At 42.2% G+C, this 15041-nt stretch overlaps 1 protein-coding gene across 2 annotated transcripts in view; it reads left to right on the forward strand.

Moving 5' to 3' along the window:
- Positions 1-14744, forward strand: part of THRB (thyroid hormone receptor, beta) — a 158090-nt gene extending 143346 nt beyond the window's left edge. For both annotated transcript variants that reach the window (XM_014937880.1, XM_014937879.1), the window contains 3 exons: positions 3660-3806; positions 8329-8587; positions 10036-14744. In XM_014937880.1, the coding sequence (XP_014793366.1) occupies positions 3660-3806; positions 8329-8587; positions 10036-10277 (648 nt within the window). In that variant the 3' untranslated portion in view covers positions 10278-14744. The remainder of the gene's footprint in view (positions 1-3659; positions 3807-8328; positions 8588-10035) is intronic.
- The last annotated feature ends 297 nt before the right edge of the window (positions 14745-15041 follow it).

A 15041-nucleotide genomic window follows, 5' to 3' on the forward strand; every position in this document is an offset into this window, starting at 1 on the left:
AAAGAGGATCTCTCTGCCAGTGTATTGACATACATGAAAAAATGGAGGATTTTTATAATTGCTACTTGCTTATTCTTGCCTGAAGCTCAGTGTTTGATCAGACGATGTATTTCAAAAGATAAACAGCATGTTGCTGAGTTAAGGCTTACCCAGCTGGATACTTTTCCTGTGCTATGATCAAAAGAAGTAGAAAAATCGTTTCACTCCTGATTAACAGCAGTAGCAGTCTATAACGCATACCGTAACTTTTTTATATGTTATATCTAAGGATAGTTGTCTTTATTAGGGCCTAGCATACAACATATTTTAAGTGTTAAAGCAATGTAAAGTTTTAGGTGAAAGCTGATATTTTTTTATTAATTACTCATATTTTTTGCTTTCTTGTTCCAAACTGAATACATTAATTAAAATAAATTTGGGAAAGAAAAATGAAATTCAGTGAAAGCAGGATGATACATACACTATAGCACTGGGATTGCAGAATACAGGATGACTTAAGTTTTCAAGGATCAGAAAATAAATGGTGATTTATGATGCTCAGCCTTAGAAGATGATTTATTTGATTTTTCTAAATCGATTTTTAAAGGAAATAAGTGCGGAATACAAAATGCTTGTACAGCACAAAAGAGGGATTATAGGCTGCGTGTCAGGAATGCACAGGGGTCTGTCTCTAACAGTTCGTGTATGCCAAATCAAATAGAGAATGTTCACTTTTGCAAGTCTAGGCTCCTGCTGCCTAATTCACCGTGGGAATCTCGACGCGCTGTTAAATTGCTAAGAGAAATTATATATTCAAACCAGCTGATCCCTTTTATAGTGTTTTGTTAATTCCAGTGGCGCTGTCTAATTTTCTATATGAATGGCTGCGTGCTCATAGTAGCGTGCAGTCGGGAAACCACAGCCAGTGAGTGATCACTGGGCAGAAGCAGCAGAGCACTGCCCGGTGATGCTGCACAGCAAGGTCTGCAGAGCAGGCTTTAGCAGACCAAGAAGCAGCTGGAATGGTGCATTCTGGAGCGTGTCCAGAGGAGAGCCACCAAGCTGGTGAGAGGTCTAGAGAACAAGTCATATGAGGAGAGGCTGAGGGAACTGGGCATGTTTAGTTTGGAGAAGAGGAGGCTGAGGGAGGACCTCATTGCCCTCTACAGCTACCTGAAGGGAGGTTGTAGAGAGGTGGGTGTTGGCCTCTTCTCCAAGTGAATAATGGCAGGACCAGAGGAAATGGTCTAAAGTTGGGGCAGGGGAGGTTTAGATTAGATATTAGGAAGAATTACTTTACTGAGAGAGTGGTCAGGCACTGGAACAGCCTGCCCAGGGAGGCGGTGGTGTCGCCATCCCTGGAGGTATTTAAGAAACGTGTAGACATGGCACCTCAGGGCATGCTCTAATGCCCAAGATTGTTGGTTTGTGTCTGTGGGTGTGTGTGATGTAGGTGTGTGTTTTTTGTGTGGTTATTTTTTGGGGGTTTTTTTTTTGGTTTTTTTTTTTTTTTTGTGGTTGGACTCAATGATCTCAAAGGTCTCTTCCAGCCATGAATATTCTGTGATTGTGTGATTTGGTTACTTAGGCAGGAGTGCTGTTCTTTCGGTATCTCCCGGTTTGGGATAAAGCATGGGGAGTTTGAGGTCCAGTCTGGGAACGAGGACACAGGCAGAGAGCTGGTAGGGACTGGGCTATATAAAATGTTGTTGAGGGGCTTCAGGCTCTGGAAGCCGAGCGGAGGGAGAGCCTCCATCAAACGGTGCCTGGAGGCAGGGCATGAGGTGGTGTAATGACAGGGCTATTGGAAGAGGGGAGGGTTGGGGCAGAGGCAGGGGTGGCAGCTGTAATGGACAGTTCAGAAACTAGCTGTGGCTTCCACAGGTGGTTCCTATGCCAGAGCAAACTGCTCTCAGTGCAGCCCTTGATGCAGGGCCTCCTGGTTCTTTGCAGTGCTCACATGCGGAAGCCCAGTGGTTTCAAGGCAAGCATAGGGAGCTCACTGACACCTTGCGGTGAGCACAGAAGGGAAAGTCCAGGATGGCCTGCCAACCCCAGGTGGAGGGCTTTGAAAGCCCCTGCCAGAAGCTGGTGAAGATCAAGAGGAGCTGACGGCATGCCCCAGGAACTGTGGGTCAGTCCTTAGGCAGCTGAGGCTGGTTCTTCAACAGCAGGAGCTGCTTTGAGGTCTGCAGCTCTTTTCCTATTGAGGTGAGTTAGGTGGCACGGGCTCTCCAGTTGCATGCCCTTCTGGAGTGTGTTAGCTTTAGCTAGCAATCCTAGTTTCTTTTAGCTTTCCCAAGAAAATACTGTGTTCTCTCTTTTTCTCCCGAACAATGTTATGCGTGGGTTTAAGCATTTGGTCTTCTTGCTTGGAAGTGATGAAGGTTGTTTATCATGAGCACACAGACAATGTGGTTTCGTTTCCCAAGATTCAGGGAGGGAGGGAGCCTAGAACTGGGATTATTTGAGTTTTTTAGTAGGAACCGTCAGATAATTGAGCCCAGTCCTCTTCATTGTTCCTTTACAATTGGTGCTTGCTTCATTAACACATTGCTGAGTTTTTTCTTGAAATAAGTTAGATTTGGATTCAGATTTGTGACAGAGCTGTGGAAGGATCTTTTATGATATGTTGTTTTAAAAAATGGGCTAGCATAAGTTTTTATTATAGACAGCACTTTCAGCGCCTCCCCTGTTAAAGTGCCCTTACATAGATGTCGTTAAGTCCATCAGTCTTAGAGGCTTTTTTCTCTGGATTTTATCCGGTTTTTGGCTCTCTAATGTGAAAAAAATGGAACCTCTGCTGGGTGGTTGGCAGGTCTTTCACAACTGCAAAACCACACTTAGCGAACAGAACAGCTTTGATAGTCCTGTTTTTAAAATATCTGGTAACATTGATGAGCTGTCAAAATCAGGTGAACAAGTTGAAGTGCAGTTGGAATAAAAAAAACACTTCTTGCAGATTCTCCTTGAGCCTATTTCATTGTATATCCCTACTGAAATCCTCAAAATAGGATTTTATTTCTCTTTTGGAGAAGCCTTGGGCTGAAGTCATGCAGATGGTGATCTTCAACCAAAATTTTACACAGATGAGTTCAAATTCTAGTCATTTTATGCAGGCTAGCTCTGGGTTAGCCCATTCTTAGTCATCAGTTGTTTTAGCTTAGTTTTGGAAACAGGCCTTGGCAGTTGCCTGAAGCTCTGTGATGCCAGGCAATCTGTTCTTGGGAAGACTTCAGAACTTTGAGTAGGTGAAAGAGCCCAATTCTGCAACGCTCTGAGCATCTTCTCAGGGGTAACAAGTCACCTCAGCTCCCTTCACTTTTAGAGAAACTTGAGAGTCCTCAGCACCTGTAAGAAACAAGAACGTGCCTGTAGTTTTAAGCAAAAACCGCATAAGCTACACCCACAAAATAGTCAGATATGGGCACAAGGAAGAAACTGCATGTGCACAAAAGTGCAGCTGCCCGCACAGGATGGGTAACAACATGTCAATCACCCATTTCTCTGTGCTTTACAAGCAAATTCATATTTTGTGGTGTAATGGGCATTACTTATAAAGTGAATAGTGTTATTTTTAATTTTAGCATATCTTCCATTGCCAAGCAGGACTTTTTCGAGTATAAAATAGTTGCTCTAAGATAGATTGTTCCTTTAAATATCTTTCTTTATATCCTTAGCCAGAAGACATTGGACAGGCACCAATAGTTAACGCCCCAGAAGGTGGGAAAGTGGATTTAGAAGCCTTCAGCCAGTTTACAAAAATTATCACACCAGCGATTACAAGAGTGGTGGATTTTGCCAAAAAGTTGCCTATGTTTTGTGAGGTAAGAAAGCTTCCTTGCACTACTCATTTATATGCCTGTTGTTAAAATCTATCCAAAATACTCCTGGCATGGAACTAAAAAATTCACTGTGTTTAAAATCAGAAAAATTAAAGACACTTAAAATAGATGGGACTAGAATCATCTGTATTATTATGAGTTTTCTTTTTCCTGTGATTACTGAAATTCTGATTTTGTTCATCTAGAAGTCATCATGGTTCATTAGGGACTCGAATATGTCTTTAGAGGTGGCCTTGAACTGCAAATGAGCAAAAAGAGACTGTCTAGAAGCTTCTTTGATACGTTTAATTAGATCTTCCAACACACAGTTCCCTCTGTGCTTTCTGGCTCCTTGGCAGGTACAGTATTGTGGAGTTGGGTCTATACAGTAACAAATTTTTCCAGTTCAGGAAAGCATCCCTGTCCAGGAATGGCACTTGCCTCCTTGTGTTCCCTAGGCAAGCTTTTCCTAATGAGGAGGTTGTGCATAAAAGAGTCTGTAAAAGTAATGTACTGTCATTCCAGGTAGATGTAAAATATACAGTAAATAGACTCAAATAGACTTGGTTGCACATAAGGAGTACAGAGGCCCTTGGCTGATCTCATTTACATTAAGGTATTTTTGTTGAAGGATCACTTGTAATGGCTGATGATATTTTTTTTCCTAACTTAAAAAATGTTATCAAAACTACGGCCTGAAATAATACTTCAGTCTTAATAATCTTGCTAATTTTACATCTTGTAAATCCCTTAAGATCCGCAACAATGGGATTTTTAGTATGGAAATATCCCCAACCCAGCCCTGCAAGGATGCCTGCCTGCTCGCCCACGCTGCAGAGCAACACTTGGCTCTGCTGGTGGGATGCCAAGTGAATGACATTCAAAATGGGAGTGACCACTGTCAGTGAGTTCATTGGGCTCCCTAACAGCGTTTCCTCCTAATAACTAAACATCACTCAGGAAGGAAGTTTAAGGCAGCCATAGCATTTTACTCTTCTGTGGCTGGCAGCTGGTCTTTAAGGTCAGTCAAGGAGAGCTATTTATGTGCTCTGGCACCTACAGAACAAGAGGTAAATACCAATAGTTGGCACAGTGTAAATAGCTCTCCTGGGCTAACCTCAGCATTGCTCCATCAGCTAAGAAAGCATGAAATAGTAGCCAAGCATGAAGATTATAAAATACAAGGAATGTGTCCATAGATCAAGAGGCCCCTGCAGCATTCAATGTCTGAGAGAATCTGTCTCCTCTGATTTGGCGCTTGTTGGTGGAAAGTCACAGTGACATACCAATGTAGTCCTTTTAATTTAGAAAGCTTTGCCAGTCACACACAGACTGCAGTGCCCATCTGACATCTACCCCTCCTGGCTACTGTGGGCCCACTTGTGTCAGAGCCGGGCAGGAAACATGGGTGAGGAAGTCAAGGCGTCATTGGGCATGACCTCTGTAGGGTACACAGCTGAGCTAGGACAGGCTTTCTTTGCAGCTGAGCCACTGTCTGAACCTGAGACTTGAGTACAGCAAGGTCTGATGGCAGAGTGAGGGACAACTCCTTGGGAATGCAAAGGTATAGGACAGCTGTCCTTTGAGCTGTCATATAGTTCCCTCTGCAGCATAAAGAAAATGACAGATGTTTCCTCCCTTTTGAAGGGGCGCTGTCCTGTTAACTTTATTTCATTTATGTTTTTTAACCCATATCTTTTCTTAGAAGCAAGACTGTGTGGACTACGTTTTTGTTTATGGGGAAAAACCCTTCTTTTTCCCATAGGACCTGCAGAGCATTTAAACATTATCCCAGTTCTTAGTTTCCACAGAGGCTCAGGCTGAGAGTTTAGTAAATAACTGTGAAGGAGGACCAGGGCTTTTTTCATATCCACAACCCCTTTTCCTTCTTTCTCTCTTCTTTGGACACATGCACAAGTCAGCAAAGCAGCTTGAGTGCCCAACTTGTTCATGTGCATCCATTGGCCTGTGCCTCAAAGCAAGAATCTAGTCCCAGAGTAATTGAAGTATAAGAAGAACTCACTTCCTTCTCAACATCTCTGCTGTTGGTTTCTTCTTGCGTTTCCTTCTACTTAGAAAATGAAGATTGAGGAGCACTTAATCAGTCTGATTTGAGTTTAGGTGTTACAGGTATCAGTGGTTCTGGGTAGGGCTGTGCAAACACCCTTCTAGGTAGCTCAGCTCAGCTGCATGGTGCTGCGTTGCATGTGTGGTGGCTGCCAGCATCTCCTGCCAAGGTGAGCACCTCAGGTTCCTGCCTTTTGCTTTTTCTCCCTGCAGAAAGAGAAGGAAAGGACAACACGTGGCAGATAATCAGTCACATTTGTTGACCCCACTCCTGGAAGGTGCTTTGGTAGCAACGTTCAGGTGATGAGTATCGTATTGAAACCTGCATAGTCAGGAGCAGAACTGATGTTCAAGCCTCCTGTCTTTGGTAACTGCTGCTATTGGCAGATAAGACCTGTGGCTTGGAATTCCTGAAGCAAGTGTCCCATGTATCCTTCAGAATTAGGAAAGCAGGTAAAAGATGGGCATAGTCAGATCACCACTGCCATAAAGAAGTTCTAAGGAGGTTCAAGCAGGAAGAGAGATTCTCATTGGTTTTGGAAATTGGCTCATTAATAAAACAGCTGAATCGTCATGAAATATCTTCCCTACTGTTATCTGCTTCTCTTTCACCATTCTTCCTTCTCCTTAGTCTTTTTTTCTTAATTTCTCTTTTCTTCTCCCTCCTCCCATCCTTTCTTTCATGTTCCTTTTTTTTCTCTGCAGTTATCTGTTCCAATATTTCTTCGTGGTTGCTGCTACACATCTTTTTCTTTTTCTTTTTTATTTTATTTTGTTTTTCTTTCTTACTCTGTTTCTTTGTCTAGTTCAGTCTCAGCAGCCAAGCAGTGGTGTTGTTGTTGGGTAGCGAGACTACCACTGTGCCTGCACACACTGCTGCTGAGCTGAGTGTGAGCTGCAGAGAAAGTCATTTGCCCTGAACAGGATGAGTCATTTTTCTTGTGTATCAAACACTTTACACCTGAAGTTGTTGGCATTGCTGGAAAAATAGCTGCATGAGTCAAATCCCTTTTCTGACTGGGGCTGGCTTTGTGCTTTAAACTCTTCTCTAACAGAGAACTGCTTTCCACTTGCGTTAGGGAACTTGCTTCCACTCTCCATCATTTTACACCAAATCAACACACTGGCTTTGCGAGTACACAGTTGCCATGTAAACCTATAGTTGGTGGGTTTTCTGTTTTCATTTTGAATTGCAAATCAGGTAAATACAACTTTATATGAATCAGAAATTGATGTATTTTTGCCTTCTTTCAATCCAAGTAGAAATTAGTTGCTTTTTCATATACGTGACCACTTTGTTCATTTAGTGACAGTCTCAAAATAGTCTTGATGGCTTTTGCTATCATTGAATTACCTATAAAAACATAAAAAACATGCTTCACAGAACACATTCTCCTAATGTGTCAGCATTCTGGTGACACTATAAATACAGAACCTACCTTCAGCAATTCAGACAGCTTAACTTTTTTAATGATATAGAAAAGACAAGTATAGCCACGTGCCCTGAAGATCACGGCTTATACACCAGCATAAAAGCTGCACCTATACCATAGACTTTCTGTTTGTCCAGCGATAATCTAGGGAGACTAGAGAGATCAGCTAGGCTAGATATAGCTTAATAAGTTCTCTGTTGTTTAAATGGGCAGTGAGAATTAAGAGCACATGCCCCACTGATTGAGGGTATCTCTTCTAGCTACAAAAGTTTATTTAATTCCTTTTATTTAAAGAGCGGTCCACTCTTACGGACCTTCCCAAATGTCTCTCTTTTCATCTGGTCAGGTAAGAAATAAGCATGGTTAGCAGTGAGTTTAACTGGGATGACTGAGGTCTGACCAGCTCCCGTTATAGTTTATTCTGCTAGGAAAAGTTTTAAGCTGAGAGAGCTCAAGAGTAGAAGAGAGAAGGGTAAACACCTGAGAACAGTGACTGCTTAAGCCATCTCAGTTGGATCCACCCCTGAAGGGAGACAAAGCCAACAGTGTATATTACCACCAACCCGGCACCTGACAGTTCTGCTTTACCCTTCACACTTTGTGCAGTGTTCTTCAAAATGGAAAGCTACATTCTTAAGGTTTATTGGACTTAATTTTATAATGCTCCCATAAACTGAGCAGTCCCATGGAGAGCAGCACTTCTGCAAGTGGAGTCACTTCACCTCAGCATCTGAACCAGCTTGGTTTCCTCTGAGTATCTTGCCTGGGATCGCTTGCCTACCCCTGTGTCATCGCTAGAGTCCCTAAGGGGGTGTGGGGATGTTAACCTGCTGGTGGTTTCTGGAAGCAGGAATATGAGCCTTGGAGGTTTCTGCAGTGTGCTGGAACTAGCCAGTAGCAGCGTGTTTGGAGGGTAGTGTCCTGGGGTGTGAACTGCAACTTCGTGCTCATGGATTTATTGTAGTTGTAAGACCTACTCAGTTTGAAAAGCACATCTTTTTCTTTACTGTTTATAATTTCTGCAGCTGCCATGCGAAGACCAGATCATCCTTCTGAAAGGCTGCTGTATGGAGATAATGTCCCTCCGAGCAGCAGTTCGCTATGACCCGGAGAGTGAGACTTTAACACTAAATGGGGAGATGGCGGTGACAAGGGGCCAACTGAAAAATGGGGGTCTTGGCGTAGTGTCTGATGCCATTTTTGACCTGGGCATGTCTCTTTCTTCATTTAACCTGGATGACACCGAGGTTGCCCTTCTTCAGGCTGTTCTGCTCATGTCATCAGGTGAGAACAGAAATATATTGGGACTCCAACCATTTTGAAACTCTTTAGCCTTTTGTCACAAGCCTCTTTTTAAAAGAAATAGGGTATGTTAGATCATGTAGTGCTGACCAGAGTAATGCAGGAGAAATTCTCTGTCAAAATCCCAGTGCAGCTTAGAACTGTTTTGGTAAGCACCAGGAAAAAAAATCAGGGTATTCAGAAAGATAGAATAAAAGGGGCTTTGGTACCACACCTTGCTCAGGTTAGAACTCGGGGAGGAGGCAGGGGTGGTCATCAGAAAGAAGTCAGATCTGGTTCTGAGCCAATTTGCCTTGAATGAAAAACTGATAATTTAGCAACAGTTGGCCTTACAATAAGTTCCTTTTTCCCCTGGGTACTGTCATGCACTGGGTGGGAAGCACAGTTCGTACACATTTCCATCAGTCTCATACTCTTAGTTTGACCTGCCTTCTTGTTTCCCTACTTAACACCACCACCACTTGCTAATGGGCGTTTGAGAGCTGTGCTTTTTCCCCACGCCGGGACCGTTTGCAGCTGGTCTCTTGGTGTCATGAAACAGAAGCAGCACAGACCATTTCATATGATTTCCAAAGAGTTTCTTGCCTTCTCAGATCAAGTGTGTTTTCAAATGTGCTTCCACTGATGGTGCCAGCCCAAAGGGGAAATTCCATCCTTGGGCAGTGGCAGATTTGGCAGGGTTTTATTGTAAGACCACTTTGAAGATTGGCCACCAAATAACAATACACAGACAGTGATTTACAAGCATTAACTGAGTCTGTGACAGAAAGGTTCCACATTAATCACAGCACAGCACTTGACCTTCCCAATCAAAACATTTTGATTTCTTTTTAGTTCCCTACACAGTGATACATGAGTAGGCAGTTCAGAGGACCTGCTTTCCCAGAAGGGTCTCCTGAAGAGTGGCTGGTGCCAATTGAGACAATCAGTGAATCTTTTGGCCTTTGTTGTTCCTTGGTGCTCCATAACAGTTTCCTTTGCAGCTCACCCATGGATCAAAGCTTGATCAAAGCATTGGTCAATCTGCAGAGAAACAGATAGGAAAGAACTAAAATGTAGATATCTGACAAGGAATTTTTTTCGTTCGTTATTAGTTGTTTTACAGAAAGGTATAGATGGAAGCCTTAGCTGAGATCAGGGATCTGTTGCTGTAGTTACTCTAAGGAAACACCTCCCAAACAGCTATCCTCTAAACAGCCAAAGCAGGCAAGGGATGAAGAAAGGAAGTATTGTCTCCTTGTTTTAACAGGGATAGTACTGATAAATGAGGTGTCCAGAGTCAAAGAAGTTGTTTGTGGCAGAGCCAGTTGTCCTTGGTCTCCATCCTGTCTTTCCTAACAATGAAATTGTCCTTTTGTTCCTGATTTATGATCAGGAATTCATTAAAGTAAATAAGTAACAACAATAATTCCACTTCTTTGTATCTACAGATCGTCCCGGCCTTGTTTGCGTCGAGAGGATAGAAAAGTGTCAAGAGGGTTTCCTCCTGGCATTCGAACACTACATTAATTACAGAAAACACCACGTTTCACACTTTTGGCCAAAACTGCTGATGAAAGTGACAGACCTGCGAATGATTGGAGCCTGCCATGCCAGCCGCTTCCTGCACATGAAGGTGGAGTGCCCCACAGAACTCTTTCCTCCGTTGTTCCTGGAAGTGTTTGAGGATTAGAGAGACTGGAGCGGTTCTCCGCAACCCCCCGTCGCACTACTGGCTGTCATTTCATCCCGTTGCCCAGCTCTTCTCACCTCTGTTTGTTCTTCTTCTTTCATTCTCTTGTTTCTTGAGGTGGGGTTGGGTTTTTGTTTGGGTTTTTGTTTGGGATTGCTGGGGGGCAGTTGTATACACATGGATGAAAACATCCCTTTAATGCGGGTACTTGTGACTATTGCAATTTGTTCTTCTGTCCTTTGATGTGAATGCTTTGACAGCTTAACAGTGAAAATACAAACAGACCAGTCTCATTCACCAGCACTTGCGTGGTCACCAGCTCACACACATCATTGCTTGGAAAATTGAAGTGGCAGAAAATAAATTGGCCTCCAAGTTAAAACAGCTATTGTTAATCTGACCCTGGCAATTCTGTCTAGTATTACCTCATTTTGCAGGGCACAAATGAGCAATTCATGAGATGAAATTTCTAGGGTTCATGGTTGTTTCTATTGTAACTATCACCATTATGGTCTAGGATCTTCATCATCATCAAGATCCCATCGTTATCTGAGGATTGTTCCAGGAGATACAGTTTAACAGTGCCCCATAAATCAAGTACTTAAAATAATGCAGAATGGTAGAAGGGACTGGCTCATTTTTTTTTCCCATGTGTATAAGAAAGTAAGATCCTCCAGTTCTTACTACATTCGAACTCCAGGTAACTTCACTGGAGGGTCTGTTGCGGAAAGGGGGGGAATTTGATCCTCTGAGGTGCTTTTCCTGGGAGTGGAGAGGTCTGTTTTTCCTGAGGTGCATGGAAAATTTGTCACTCTGAAGGAGAAGGCTCCCTGTCGGGATAGCAGGCTGTCCTCAGAGTTATTCAGGGATGTGAATGATCACAGAATGAGGACAAGGAGAACAAAACATATGGGGTGACCTTCAGAGGGCACAGAAACCAACTTTGTTAGTAACAACACTCAAGACTGTACAGCTTTATCCCAGTAATACAAATAGTGTTGCTTGGCAGTAATCTTTTGTTTTATATATATATATAAAGTTTATATGCACGTATATATATAATTTTATATATATATAATTACAAGTCTTCAACAGATGTCTTAAACATATTTCCATATTTCTATCTTCTTTCTCTCTCCTTCTCTCACCCTTTCCTGTGAGTGTGTGCGTTTCTATGTGTTGATCAGCTACATTCTCTCTCTTTGGTGTCTGTATGTGTTCCATTTGGCTAGATTCTCTCTTGATTCCTTTAATTTATTTCCACTAACTGCACTAGCAGGAACTGAACTGAGCAATGACAGGATGTCCTGCTGCCGAAATCTCACAATCCTGGAATGTTTGGAGGCCGGTGATGAGGGCATTATAGGAAGAGGTTCCTCTCTGTCATCCATTTTCATTCAGGGGTGTTGTCTCCGGGTTTTATAAACTTGATATTAAACCATTCTCTGAATTTGTATGATACATCAAAAGCATCCTTCTGTTCTCCTGGGAGCCAGAGGCTTAGTTCACGTATTTCATACTTTCTCATGCCCTATGTTCTTTTGTGTTGTGCATTCATTTGTACCAGTTTCTTTCTCTGCTATTTATTGATCTATTTGCCTGTTGACTTTGAAAGCTCATGGCCCATATCTAAACCCATACATTATGTGTTTATCCCCTCATGAAAGCATGATACTCAGGAAAACTTATCTTGTAGGTGGAACACAGTATATGTGTGTCAGGAGTTAAATTCTTTCCTCCCCTCTCTCCCTACATCATTGATAAAACATTTGGAGTGCTATTGGCTATGTTTTCAGGGATGTGCAATCTTGTTCTCCCTCTTCCTTGATGCACCTGTGATCAGTTGTGAGCACTGATGTTGTCACTTAAGGGTTTGTACTCATAATTTTGTGAGAATATTAAACACAGTGAGGTGTTCAGGGTTGGGTTTTTTTTGCAGGTACTAAGAAAGTCAGACCATTGGAAATTTGTTCCTAAATGTTTGCTGAAGTTGGAGAACCTCTGTTGCAGGCTGTGTTTGCTCCATTTCAAAGCATATGTGTTAACAACATCGGTCTCTATCCAAAATCCTTGTAGAGAACTGTTTCTTGGGGACAAGGAGTTAGAAACATTTTAGCTTTTTGGAACAAGAGACCAGACTGTGATGAATTCACATGTACTCATGCAGAATCTCAGATGAGCAGCATCCATAGTCAGTATAAAGTGCTAGAGATCTGATTAGGCGTTGGCTTGATAGGGAGCCGATAGCATATAGGGAAAGCAAGAAACCAGGTAATCCATTATATGGATCCATCTATACCCACAGTGGCTTGCAAAGAGAAAAGAAGTGTGCATTTATTTTCTGCTACAGATCTGAGGATGGAGTTCCTTCTAAAGCCAGTCCAAGTATCTCACCTGGTTGCTAAAGGTGAGCTTCAGTTAGTGTACGAGTTTTGACTGTGGATGAGAACCAGGAGAAAGAACGTCACATTTCTCCTAGTAGTGTTCACAGTGATCTCACTGCTACGAGGTCCATGATGCTTCATGTGATTTTTAGAGCTTTGCTTCCTGGAGTTGTGCTGCTTCTTGGGAGGTTCAGTCTGTCATTACGGTCAATAATGCTTATCCTTTGGGCAACAAAGAAAATCAGTAGCCTAAATGTTAATTATTTAGGTGGCAAGTCACTACCCAGCAGGGACTTGGCTCATAACTACTGGGGCCCTGGTAACTGGCTTGTAACACTTGGGATTGCCAGGACTACGTTTATCAAAAAATAAATAAAGATCAGAGGTTAGAAAAAAAAAGTGAGAGTTACTGGATTGACTTGGGGAAGCACAAGAGATGGAAGAACTTGAAATGCTCTGAACAGAACTGCAGTTTGAGACGGTGCTGAGAATTAACACTTTGAGCACTGGCTGCTGTAAAAATCATTGCTCACACAGCAGCTTGTCCCCCAAGGCCTACCATGGCGAGTTACACAGTTTTCAAACACAGCCTGCATAAGCGGTTGTCTGCATTGAGGCATGTAAGTTACATGTAGGCAGCTGAGCTAATGGCCTGACTTCCCAAGGTGCTGGTGCAGTTTGGAGTTGTGGTTAATCAGGGCTCAGAAAAATCAGGCCTCTTTCCTTAGGTGACTGCAGATGACTGATGTGCCTAAAATCAGGTAACCAACTGTGACAGGTTTGGCAGTGCTTTAAGCAGAAAGGACATATGTCAACATATTTTTCTAGCTTTTTAGAGAAGTTGGAATCTGTCTCTGATGAACAGAGGGGGGTTAGAAGTATTCCTCAACTGAAAACTAAGACCAAGTTCTTAGTTTTACAGATCTGATGTACTGACATTTAATGGCCTCTGATCTCCTCCCCGTCTTTGTGTGGCTTCATTGACTCCCCCAGTACGACTCCTGATTTATATGATCATGAGAGCAAAACCAGAACACCTGAGGATGCTCTTGCAGACTCTGACCAGTGGATACTGACCTTAGTCCTGCAAAGACAAAACTTGCTTTTAAATATCGGTAGTCTCGAGCCATTGTGGGATTCAGCCACTGGTTTGACCATCGGAGTGGCAGGCATCAGTACTGCAGTCAGCACCCTCTGTAGCAACTGGCCTTTGAGTGAAATAACCAAGGTGCACTTCCCAGTGCAGCCCAGAGTCTCGTTTCTGATGGTGCCATGAGACTCTCATGTTTGCTTTGTGTGGGTCTTGCGTAGAAGATTCTTCCTGTCAAAGCTGGTTGTCACCGTTCATGGTTTTGCCCTGAGTAACACGTGCATTTAGATACTCATTTCATGTGTAATCTCAGTTAAGTTATGATATTTATAATGACATATATAGTGCGTGATAATGATTTTTGTTTACATTTTGCCAAAATGTAGACGTTAGAGTTAGACCTCCAAGGTCCAAAATCATCCTTGAGCAGACTGCTTGCTTCTTCAGAGGCAGGCATCGGAAAGAGGAAAAAAACTGTCCAGAGAGACCATTTATATCAGAAATCTGCCAAGACAGGGCTGTTGATCACAAGCGGAGCATGTCATTGCTAGTGATGTATTTTTATGCTATGGAACTCTAACCTGTATGTGTCATATTGACTTTTTGCTGCATGAATCATAAATTATAAAAATCAGTCTTACAGTTTTGAGATGTAGCCAGCATTCCTAAGGCTAAACCTTTTTCATTGACAGAATCAAAATCCACAACCAAGGAACGTATTCCTCTCACTGTGAGAGCGATTGAAAGTGTACAACATTTATCTTTTCACAAAGGAAGAGGCGACAGGACCTCTTAATGTGTCTTGTTATCGTGATCATCTGGAAATGATTGCCAGACGTTTCCTTTTGATATAGCAATGAAGTGATCCGTATTTAAATTTTATAGAGAGAATTTTATTCTAGTGTGATAGAGATTTATTTTCCACTTAAAGACTCAAAACGGTGTGAGCACATTTTTTTACTATGGTATATTTTTGCTTTAAAATTAAAAACAGAAAAAAAAAAGGTTTGGCCTTATCACAAAGTTTTAGTGTGTCGTATAGATGTTAGCAAATGCAAAGAGTATGCATTATTTGTGTGTATCCACATTGACTGATGTCGCCTTCAAAAAGCAATATTGTGCAGGTAATAAGTTGTTTGTGACTGTCCATTGCACAGTTTACCTTCTTTCAAAGCTAACCTTGTTTATGCACAAGACAATCAAATGTAAATCTACATCAGCACCCGGGTGTAGATTAAATTTATGTAAATTACTGAGCACAATGTAAAACATTAAAAGACACTTTATTTA

The sequence above is a fragment of the Calidris pugnax genome, unplaced genomic scaffold, assembly GCF_001431845.1.
Source record: "Calidris pugnax isolate Ruff unplaced genomic scaffold, ASM143184v1 scaffold11, whole genome shotgun sequence".
Taxonomy (NCBI): domain Eukaryota; kingdom Metazoa; phylum Chordata; class Aves; order Charadriiformes; family Scolopacidae; genus Calidris; species Calidris pugnax.